We start from the raw sequence: 12568 nt of genomic DNA, 5'->3' as shown, positions 1-12568 counted from the left end.
CTACCTTACATTAAATCAAAGGCTCTTGTATTCTATTGTACTCTATTTGAATTCTAACAGGAAAGCAGCCCTACCTCACGTTGAAATTTTGTTCATTTTTACATCACACACAACCATTTGTTAATTATTATCATTATTGTCAAATTTTCAGGCCAAAATGGGCATTTGTCCTTTTCGCCCAAAAGATGTAGCAAAATGTCAATATTTTGAGATCTAGCAAAATGCCTTTGTTTTGAAACTCAATTTTCTAAAAATCGAGTTTCAATGAAAAAACCGATTTGATGAAAATCGAGTAATGTGAGAAATTTTACATAGAACTCAAGTTCCATTTTTTTTTTTTTTTAAAGTTTGATTTCACATAACTCAATTTTTTAAAAATCGAATTTTTCATTGAAAATCAATTTTTAGGAAATCAAGTTTAAAATATGAGTATTTTACTAAATAGTTTCAGAACAGGAGCATTTTGTTGGAAAGTTTTGGTGAAAAAGGCAAATGCCCATTTTGGCCCAAATTTTTCATTAAAAAGAAAAAAAAAACAAAATTATATGCTCCTATCTTGAAAATTCCATATATAGGCTAATGTATGTTAGTATGTGATTATCACCGTAACATAACATATTCCATTCTATCAAAAAAAAAAAAACTACGACACTCAAATCTTCTGACATTGACAAAATAGTGTCATTTATATTTTGTATGGACTAATAAGAGCTATAGCTCAACATATTCTCCAAAAAAAAAATCTCTAAAATGAATTTGAAAAAAAAAAAAAAGGTGCAATTAAACCTCTCAAATTCAATAGAGTAAACTTCTCAAAAAAAAAAAAAAATTAATAGAGTAAGGAATTAATATTAATCATTCGTATGCCTTGCTTTCAAAATTGATTTAAAAAATCTGCTTTTTTCATTTGACTGTTGACATGTTGACACTAAGAAAATTTCAAATCGTACCATTTTGATTCCAAATTATTAGACAAACACATTGTACAGACTTATATATATATATATATATACACACACACCATGTTGTAGCAGGTATTTATTTATTCAACATAAAAACAATGGAACAGATCATTTACCAATGAACAAGTGGTAGATATATTATTTATGCTGTGGTACGAGGAAGGTTATTAATTATTATAGCCCTCAAGCTATAAATTTGTAACTTATATACTTCCCCAAATTGCACAACCCGAACTTCTATGAAATTTCTTTCCTGAGATCTATATCTATTCTTTGGTGCTAGCTAAGTACTTGGTTCGTTGCTTGCATGTGGAAATGGACCAAATGGTGTGACTTCAAAAATAAAAATAGGATCATCCCTGCCGGCCAAATGCACTGGCGTATTAGTTAAACAAAGGGAAATTATTGAGTCCTTTATTTTCTACTCTCTATTTCTGTCCCCAAGATCATAGATTTTCTTTGTATATTTGGAACTCCCATTCTAATGTCCCTAAGTTCATGACTAATAAATCCAATATGTGAAAAATAAGGGTTTACAAACAAACTTAAATAAAACCCAATTAGAGGCCGAGACTAGTGTCACTTTTTCATTCAAAATATGAGTCATTATCTCTAACACTTGCTCTTCTATTTTAATAACTTTTTATGTACCTTTTTTATTGGCTTTCAAGTTCTTTTAACTTATAACAATAATAATAATAATAAAATTTGAAAAAATAGTTATATTATCATTTAATACTTTATTGGTGGTATAGAAAGAATTTTGCACTTTCATATAAATTAACTATACCTAGCTTTCTTTAAGAGGAAAAAAAATATCATGGAAATGTTATTTTATCGGGTTTGACTGAATAACCCAATAATTTTGTGTTCAAACTAGTCCAACAACTCATTGAACTAAGTCAAAGCAAAAATTTTAGCAAAAACTTAATTTTAACCCACATGTCTATGCATCGTTTCTTATATATAATATATTTCGTATGATACACATGAATCGTTCAATTTATGAGCATAACCAATATATATACACCTCAATATAGTATTTTGGTTCGATTAGTTACGTTTCGAATCATTGGATGTTAATTACAACTATCTTCTAAAGTATGTCCATCGATCGGTTACAAAAAATTCAATCCACTTTGGTTCAATTATGGAGAATTGGATTTCAGTTTGAAGTCCGGAGGGTAAGTTAGCATATTCTGGCTATCCCTTTCTCTATCATCTTCTCCTTTTTCTTCTCATCTTAAATATATAACACATCTATTCAATCACCCCAAGACATTCCTAGCTAATCTCTTTCTTTCATTTTTATTTGAGCCACTCTATAACATCAGATATGATTCCATGTATGTCTAGTGCTGGAATCATTGGAAATAATGTTCATATGGGGATAGTTAACGTAAAATAATACTGTTTATGCTTTGCATGCTTGGAATCCATAGAGTAAAGTGGTGTCATGCTTAAAAAGCTGAGAATAATAAATAGACACAAACTAACAAACTGATTTAAATTAATATTAATTCATGTCATGATCAAATTTGACCATTTTCTGCTATTAGTTCCCATCCCTTCTTTACATGCCTAGCTGAGTTTAGCTTGGGGACCTCTAACTTTCTTTAAGGCCTATATATCAGTTTTATAAGTGCCAAAAGCCAAGATTAGGCAAGTGATTATAGACTTTTGTTAAGTAAAATTATGAAATGCATGTGAAAGCCGCCACTCAATTAATTGTTTACAGTTAACAACTATATAGTATATAAATAGGAATGAGATGAGAATTTGTGTGGTTTCCAGGAATCAAAAAAGCATGCAGTTTCCTTCCATTTTCTCTTCTGAAGGGGACTCTTCTTTTGACGAGATGGTTGAGTCTTTATTGCTTTGTGAACAAGAAAAAAAAAATGCTTATTGATGAAGGGCAAGCCCTTTCTAGAGATGGGTTCATTAGGATTAAAATATGCAACGTGATACTCACATTGACATAATAGAACACGTGATGAAAATCTATAGTACAGCATATAAATACGTACGTGTGTGTGTGTGTGGGGGGGGGGGGGGGGGGGGGGGTGGGGTGTTGTGGGGGTGTGTTTGGGTCAAGGAATTATCTAAACATTTATACATAATAGGAAAACGATAATAAAAAAAAAAAACATAAACCAAAATAAGTATATTATATATGAATTTGAATAAAAAGTAGGTGATAAAATTAAAATATACCCTTTTCTTTTACTATAATAGGCATTTTGTGTGGGCAAGCGGGCCCATTATTATTATTATTATGAAAAAAAAGCAATAAATAAACCATATTCGGTAGGTGTATGTATAATGTATAGGTCATGGTTATATAAATAAAATATAACACAAAAGAAGTCAAGTCTTGGTGCGATGACAAGTGTCCTCTACCGAAAGTTACATGTCGTAAGTTCAAGTCTGATAATAACTTGACTTAAAAAAATAATCAATAAAAATCTAAAAAATTGAAAAGTGATTTGTGGTTTAGTGATGTTATTCCATTTTTTTTTCTTAAAAGAATTAGTTCAATCTCCATTTTTTTCCACACCCTTTATTCCATTTCACTAGTTTATTTCTGGTCTCTCACATTGACATACAATATTCAACTATTTATGAATATTCTTTTGAGTCAAAGTTTTAAAAGAAAGTATTAAAATTAGAAAAACTTAACCAAAAATAAGAATATTGTATATGGAATTGAATGAAAAGATCGACATAAAATATACCCTTTCACCTATCAACTTTGAAAATCCATGTGCAAAGATTAATCGTCTACTATTCTAGTAGGGAAAAAAAAAATTTCATATATTTTGACACACCTTACAAAGAAATATTAAAATGGATTCACATTTTGTGACGAAGAAATTGTTTATAAAACAAAGGTAAATGGGAATGGAAAACGACTAGTCAAACCAAGTAAATGAGAATGGGAAAATTACCTGTCAAAATTAACCTAACTTACACTTCAAGTATCCCTTATATACAACATTTATCTTACAATATATGGGTCCTATATAATTATTGGACTGACACTTGATTCATGATAATTGTTCTTTATTATTAGACTAAAAAACCAATTGGTTTTTTATGAATCCTCGATCTCTAATTCAACAATAAAATTTTTTATTAGTTTGAGCTAATTGTAACCCATTTGCAAAATCATCCTTCTTTGTAAATAATAATAAATATACTCAAAAAGAGCTTGCAAACTCACGGAAGATAAGCTTGTGGATGGCAAGAGATGGTTATTCAACCCACCCTTTAAGTTCTCTCCTGTGGTTTTTTTCTTTGGTGACGTTGATAAATTCTCATCTTGGAAGTTTCCGATAATTAGAAATTTAATTTCATGGTCGATCCTAGAGCTAGCAGGATCCAAAACTTGCATAATTTCACACCATGTAGGAGCTATAAAAATTTTCCTATGTGAAGGACTTCTAAGTGGTGAAACTTTAAAGGCTGCAAAATGTACATGAATCCACATAGGACAATTTCGATTTTTAGGATTCATCTTTTCAAAGAGAAGAATACCATTCACAAGCCTAAAACCCAGATCGAACATACAGTACATAATGGATGATTTGGAATACAAATGTGCAGATACATAAGAAACAATTTGAGTCAACAATACTTCGTTTTCATTAAATAGTAACTCAAACAAAGGGATTTCATGGCTCAGGTTGCATTTTCTCGCATTCTTCCCTGATTGACTGGAAAAGAATTGTGGAGAGATATCGTTCTCCAAAGCTGGGAAACACCACCTACAAGCATTTTAAATTCTCAAATGAGTTGATATGTGAGGGAATAAGGACAAAGATTATTTGGAATGAGCAATTAAATAACTAACAGCATATTCAACAACATATGGAGCTTTAAGTGCCATCCGCCAAAAAGAGAATTCATGGTCCATCATTTATGAATACTTAATTAGTTAGTGCAGATTTAAGTTTGACCGTTCCAGTTGCTGATGACACAGTTCAAAAAGTGCTGACAATGAGAACCACAGTTGCTAGAACCAACTAAAACACCTTTATTAAGTGGTCCAGACTCTTAAAGTGCTTCAACCTCATTGGAAACCAAGTTAATAAGAAATATATCATGTGTTAGATGGCCAGACTGCCGAACATCAGTCAACCAGTCAATAAAAATACAAGCCAACCAATTACCAGCCCTGTAAGTAATTTGTTGGTATGACCAATGCCACAACAAGGTCAAACACACAGACCTGAATGGATTCACATGTGACTGCTCCATTTTTTGGCTCAACATTACCAAAAGCAAAACATTTAAATACATTGTTGAACAAAAAGAACCAAAAGAAAAAGGAGGCAACTATAACTAAAGTAATCCACCAATTGTGCAAAACCCAGGATACCAAAATTTGACTGGTTGGCTTTCAGTAGAAGAGTATAGGTTTATTAAGAAAGGTCCTTGTGCCAACTTTGCATGTCCTCACTTTGCTAACTCTCACTGCAGCTTGAACATCTTTTCTTTTTGGTCAACTTAAGGATATTCTGTCACTAACAGCCAGAAAAGAAGTCTGGAATTGAAATACAAAAATCCATAGTACTAGTGCCATCATTTTACTTCTTTTTACCTCTGGTGTACCATCTAATTTGAATAAAATTAAATTATATTGTCTGACTAGATAAAATTGGAAATAGTAATTTCCAATGACTGGGATTTGAACCCAGGGTCACTAGAGTAGACGACTTGTCTGACTGGATAAAATGAAACCTATCAATGACAGCCACTTCATATTTCAAGAAAATAATATAAAAATGGAAGATGAACATAGAAGTTACTGCAAAATCCTAGATACATACTAATATACAAGCTCTAAAAAGGTTAAACAAAAGAGACTAAGAATATAATTCTCAAAGCATAATTCTAGTTATCTGATATGTGAAAACAACTGCCACAGTTTAAGATGTGCTGGTGTGAAAAGTATCTCCCAAAACCAAAGCCTAAGCAAAGCCAATATAGAATCAGCCACCAGCTCAAAGTCCAGCCTATCCAATAGTCCACCAGATCATTTCCTAGTTGTATGGTTGGGTGGGTATTGTTTGTTTGTTAGGCAAGGTACAATATTAATTAATCATCCAGGACAACCTTTACTTCCTAAAAATGTTATATTGATTCCTTTAAGCCTTGTTACTCAATATCTGCCAATTTACTGATTCTAGCTAATCATTTTAATTTTTAGTGTGCATCAGGCCCAAGGATAGGCATGGGCCTGATGTACACTAATATAACTATTGAAGTTGGTTTTTATTCTCAGTATAATGTTCTAATTTTCCACAGTGGGCAACTTTCTGCTTTTTAGTGCTGCAGCTAGCTCAAGATGGATTTATTTCTCACTAGTTTCATTGTTAATTAAAAAAAAAGGGACATACCGCAATGAGCTTCCCTGCATTCTCAGGTCTCTTTCCAACCTTCAATGCAGCAGCAGCAGCAGCTCCAGAGGAGATACCCACCTGGTTAGAAAAGATACCATTTAAGAAAAGAGCAATAATTTAGCAAATACATACATGCATACGTACCTTAACAGGCACACATGTATGTGTGCTTTATATTTGTGTATATAAGAGAGAGAGAGAGGCTTCCTTCCTTCTTTTAATTAATTATTTGGTAAACAATTCCTTACCCTACAAGTGGATCAAACCCGAAACTTCTTGAATGAAGGGACTTCTTTGGGTGGGGGGTGGATTTTTGTTGTGGGGGGGGGGGGGGGTGTTGGGGCTAAATGTAAATGAAAGTACCATATATATATATATATATTAAACAGAAATCCACTAAACATAAAGAGGTTATGCCATTGTCAACTCGGAAAATCCAACTGCACGATACTGAAAAAATGGGCAGAACAATCTGTTGCCACCTCAGTTGATTTACAAGTTTTGTTGGTTCCTTTCAGTTAACTAAATATTATAATGAACTAGATGTAGATCTTACTAGTGAGACATTCATGACTATAATGTAACTGCTCTTTTAGTATACATAAAATGATAAGTTACACAGGCACAATGGGGAGCAGGTGCCAATTGCCCTCTCGGTATCTTTACATGAGTAAAATATCTGATCAATTATTAAACCTGATAAGAAAAAGTCCACCTTTAATCATTTTGTTATGTTTTCATTTCTCTTTCTCTAGTTAACAAAAACTTATTTCCAGCAATTCTAGTGCATTCATGTGAACACAGAGGGGCATGCATATACAACAGGGCATACTGTTTGAATTTGGCTTCATCTTCAATTTTGAAATGGTCAAAAAAGAAATAAAAATCACTAACCAGCAACCCTTCCTGGAGTGCTAATTGCTTTGCAGTTTCAACAGCTTCGTCACTGGATATCTGCCAAATCACAGCATATGAACCAAGTAAAATACACCAGAAAAGAGTTTATTTACATGAAAAATACTAGTGCCTGCATGACTAGACATACTGCATGTGCTCACTAATCACAGATACATGCTTTACTAGTGGACAACTAAACTAAAAAATCAGGGAAGAAAGGCATTGAAGCCAGTGGTCTAAGCATTTTTCTTTTGTTTTGAAAGGTTATTGTAACAAGAAGAATTTACTAAGAGCATCCACATTGGTGGAGCCATAAATTTAGCAATATGGCTCCACAAAAAACTACTTTATTTATCTTACCTTCTCACTTTACAAAACACCTAACATCATTGGTTTTATTTTAGCTTTCAACATAATAAAATAATATAAACAACACAATAAACTAATATATCCACTACAATAAAATAATATATTCACTACAAAGCAGTGTAAACACATGAATAAGATAATATATTTAATATAAAGCAGTGTGAACATGCAATTTCATAAAGTCTTTTTTTTTTTTTTTTTTTTACCTATGAGCTACAGTGCACAGCCACTTTTGGCTGTGCAATGTAGCTGTGGAGCCAAATTATTTGGCTTTGGCTCCACCAATGCAGCCATAAATTTGTATTTGGTGGTGCTAAAAATAGCAATATAGCTTTTTAGCACCACCAATACTAATGCTTTAAATAAAACCAATGTTTGTGTGAAGGCCAAGACAACCTATGTTCACGTGTAGGCAAAGCCCTATGGGTGGTATCATTGTATGAGTATGTACTGCAAAAATAAGGCTAGTGAAAGACCCTCACATTAAGAGTCTCCAGTCTTCATTTGCACAAGCAAAAAGGTCATATCTGAGCTAGTTTAAGCTGCATTACATAGCAGCAACAAAGATAATGACCAAGTGATAACTTTGATCCATAACTAAAAGAGTTAGTATATTCTGAAAGTTAGCATCTGCACATAGCATAATTCCAAGTAATAAACTTGATTATGCAGAGTAACCAATCACATTAACAAGAATCCATTGCATAATGATACATAGATGCAGGAATAGCAAAATTCCATGTTAAGATGATCAAAGCTTGTATTTCCCAAATCAACAAAAGTCCCATTACTTGGTATTGAGGTGGTCAATTATACACAACATAAGGAGATTCCACAACCTCCCTAGGTAGAGAAAGAAAAGAAATAATCCAATTGAAGAGAATATGGCAAATCATAGAATTAACACTTACCTCTATGATTTCATCAACAACTTCTTGATCCAAATTCCTGGGTACAAAACCAGCTCCAATTCCTTGAATCTTATGAGGACCTGCATATAAATGATAGCAGCAAGATTAGAAAAAATTTAATAACTAAATAATAGGAAATTAGATTTAACTGATAATGGGACAAAAGGTTTTTTGTTCTCTCACCAGGTTTTCCACCAGAAAGTATGTTGCTTTCTGTAGGTTCTATACCGATTACCTGATACATCATGGAGTCAAATGAAAATGCTCAAAATTAAATAAATAAACAGATTAATAAGGCAAAAGAAGATAGCCCTTTCTTTGAAAACATTTTTCCCACCATTCGGGGCAATCACATACACAAAATCGAAGACAAATTATCCTATATGGTTTGGCAAAATTTACCTTTATTTTAGGATTTTGCTGTTTAAGGAACCGACCAACACCAGAAATAGTTCCACCAGTTCCAATGCCTGCTATAAATATATCCACCTTGCCTCTTGTATCTTCCCAAATTTCTGGACCAGTTGTTTCATAGTGTATCTGCACATTAAGACATTAATTTCCAAATTTTTATCTCATTGTATCAAAGCCAACAAGCTATAACTACATAGAAGATCTCTAGGCCACAACATTAACCTAATAGTGTTATCCGACCTACATGACTAGAGATATCTTCTAGGAACAACTAAGAAAACTATTTTAGAAAAGTCTTGAATTTGAGTACTCAATCTCTAAAATAACATCAGTTTCATATACGTGGCTAGCTAGAAGTTGATCAAAACATCATTGACATCATCATCAACAACAACACTACTCTATATTTTATTAATAATAAAATAATCATCACAACCAATACATTTTGAAAGACATATTGTCCAAGACAAAAAGAACATGATATTTGACTTGGTTGTCATCTAGAAAGGACCCTAGACTGGTATACTCATTTCAGGTTTTTTATACAATCCTGTTTAGAGATCCAAAAATAAGGTTCACAACATTTTGGCAAGTCAATCCCATCAGTCCAACACATGAAGAACACTTAGATGGCTCCTCACAGCTATTCTGTAATATAAATAAACAAATCAGCATATTATTCTGAATCGATGGGATTGCCCTGATTTTGTGAAATGTTTCAGTTAATGACCAGTCAACAACACTTTGCACCGCATGTTATTTAATTGGAAAAGAAAATATAAAGCAACGATAATCCTAGCAAAGTGTGGGTACATCAGGTATCCTCCCTACCAGACATGAGTTTTCCCTTCAGTTGGTATTCACCAAGTCCATGACACAAGGTAGCAGTAAAAAGCAATGACAGAGTAGAGGTATACACTAATTCCTAAGATAACTATGAAGTGCAGCAAGTCAAGAGGATACAGTGACCACAAACCTTAGGATTAGCAGCATTGTCAAATTGTTGAAGCATGTAGGCATTGGGTGTGCTTTTCAAAATCTCTTCAGCCTTTTGAACTGCTCCCTTCATGCCCTTTGCTGAATCAGTCAATACAAGTTCAGCCCCAAATGCTTTTAAAAGAACCCTTCTTTCCAAACTCATTGATGCTGGCATTGTCAAGATGAGTCTATATCCTTTTGAAGCAGCAATAAATGCAAGACCGATGCCTGTGTTTCCACTTGTAGGTTCCACCAGAATACTCTAAAAAATACACAAAAGAGGACAGCTATCTCAGAATGACTTTGGAAACTAAGCAAGAACAACTAGATGAAGTTCAAATTCAAAAATCTCTCCATCAGAATGGAAGCCGAAAAAATAATGTGAATAGTTATTTGTGGGGAGTCATCTCATGCAAATTCTAACAAAAATACCAAACAATAGTGTTTGTTCAAATTTAAATATAAAAGACAACTAACACATTTGGACTTGATTTACTTCATTCTGGCACAAAAGTGATGTTATGATCCTAGTGTCCCACATGAAGTAAGTGTAAGATTAACCATGTGTTTATAAGCTCTTGGGCATCCTCCCTTGCAAGTCGGTTTTCAAAGATGAGTTCTACCAATGGGTTTCTAACAGGTGACAAATAAGCAACTCAATGGTTCACTAAGTCAATCCGCTATAGTCTATTGGAGGCTTTTAGTTTTCACAATAGTCAAACCCCAAAAAAATTCTGTCACCACAATTGCAAGTAGTGTTTGCTATTGGCATTTCCAGTATAATATCAAACTTTGCACTATAAAGCAAAAACTATTTAATGCAAACCTGAATGATATATCCAATTACTGGCTAGAAGTATGTGTGAAGCAGGCCCTTGTCATCTATGACAAAAGTCATGCATCAAGGCCCACTTCCAGCTACAGAAAGACCCAACCCTAAATTGATCCTCAAACTAAAAATCAAGGTCTGATGGTAAATCATAGCTCTAGCTTTAGGCTTATAGAAACAATGCTAATATAGCATCAAAAGTATTTCGGTATTTATGCTTAGAAAAATTTGCATACGGCATCAGTCATCATTCCCTGTCAATTTGATTTTTGTTGAGGCAGCCAATCAAAGGAAGGCTACCTTGTTTTATAAGAGGCCAAATTTCCAGCCCCAAAGTGCTCATATCGAGAAAAACCATAAGACAATTCTTCCATTAAAGTAAGTTCGCATTACAATTCCAACAATATGCATAAGAGTAGTACCTACTGCCCCTTACCTTTCCAGGCGTTATAAGTCCTTTTTGTTCAGCATCAGTTACCATACTGTAACCTATTCTGCAGCCAAATATCAGAATCATTAGTGAGAATATTAAAAATCATTTTCCAAGTCTAATTCCAAAGAGTTTTAAGGCCAGAAATTAGGATATTAGCTTTTCATATGGATGAGATTATGTGATCCTCATAGTATAGGAACAAGACATATGGGTCCTTAAGGATTAAGATCCTCTATAGAGTTCCTAAGTTAATTCCATTATGGAGTTTTTAAAATTCTATCCATAAATTGTGAAATAAATGAATCAGATTTGTCACATCATCAATGATATAAAATAGATATCAAAATTGTAATAGTCAATGCTTGTTTAAATCCCCCACCCTCACCCCCACCATCAACCCCCCCCTTCTCCCTCCCTCCCCCCCTTCCTACCATCGGCTGTACCACATATTCCTTCCCTCCCTCCCTATCCGTTTCTATTCCCACCTCAACTCCTACCTTTTGGTTTGCCTCCATACACCTTTTGTCATCCCTCTATCCCTTCTAGTTTTTGCCCATCGTCTCACCCCTTACAATCATCCTCTTTGCCTATTAAACCTTCTGTACCTACACCTCCACAGTTACCCGCTATCTCCCTACCTAAAACTGATACCATTATCTCCCTACCAAAAACTGATACCAAACCAGCTTCAAACCTTTTTACCTCTCCCACTGTATCGGTTCAGGGGGGTAGAAAGTTTCCTTTCCGTATTGATGCAAAGCTCTTCTCTTTTTCTTTCAATGGTGGGCGACATGATTCTTATGCTATTCATGAGAGCAGCCGGCATGTCAAGCATACTATCTGGGTAGGACGAAAAGGATTGGAGTGGATCCTTTCTTGCTTTGCTGATATTCGTGATTGGGTTCCGGGGAAAGTTTCCTTGTGCAGACGGTTCCGGGATAATAATAAGTTGTTGGAATTTTGTGGAAGGTCGAATAAGGCTGGTGTTTTTGTGGTCATAGCTGAATACTATGGCGGGGCTCGCCGAGGGTGTGTTATGATACCAGCAAGTTCCAATCGTGCAGGTTGGTCTTTGTTTCAGAGAGAGATGAGGGAATTTTTCACTGGTGCTAAACCAGTTTCTATGGCTGAAGCATCCTCCAAAAATGGTGGTGGAGGAGGTGGTCAGTCTACTGGTGGTGACCGGAGTGGGAAAATTTTGTCTGCTGTTGGTCATCAGCGTAAGTTTAGGAATTTTGAAAAATTTGGAGCTATTTTGGAACAGAACAGGAGTCCTGGAGGCCATGCAGAGAATGGTTTAGTTTTAAAAGGCAAAGTCTCAGTCATAAATGGCAGACCCACGCGGACTTGTACTTTTAAGTTGAACCATG

General features: G+C 34.2%; 1 protein-coding gene across 1 annotated transcript in view; it reads right to left on the bottom strand.

Annotated features, from left to right (window-relative positions):
* Positions 1-4451: 4451 nt before the first annotated feature.
* Positions 4452-12568, bottom strand: part of LOC112034341 (cysteine synthase, chloroplastic/chromoplastic) — an 18215-nt gene continuing 10098 nt past the window's right edge. Inside the window, exons 3-10 of the mRNA XM_065778628.1 lie at positions 11202-11259; positions 9935-10198; positions 8947-9084; positions 8728-8779; positions 8545-8624; positions 7262-7321; positions 6365-6445; positions 4452-4729 (exon numbers count right to left, since the gene is read on the bottom strand). Coding sequence (XP_065634700.1) covers positions 4637-4729; positions 6365-6445; positions 7262-7321; positions 8545-8624; positions 8728-8779; positions 8947-9084; positions 9935-10198; positions 11202-11259 — 826 coding nt within the window. The 3' untranslated portion in view covers positions 4452-4636. The remainder of the gene's footprint in view (positions 4730-6364; positions 6446-7261; positions 7322-8544; positions 8625-8727; positions 8780-8946; positions 9085-9934; positions 10199-11201; positions 11260-12568) is intronic.

The sequence above is a fragment of the Quercus suber genome, unplaced genomic scaffold (genome assembly GCF_002906115.3).
Source record: "Quercus suber isolate HL8 unplaced genomic scaffold, Cork oak 2.0 scaffold_11, whole genome shotgun sequence".
Lineage (NCBI taxonomy): Eukaryota > Viridiplantae > Streptophyta > Magnoliopsida > Fagales > Fagaceae > Quercus > Quercus suber.
The sequence above is the reverse complement of the archived record's forward strand: the minus strand, read 5'-3'. Positions and strand labels throughout refer to the sequence as shown.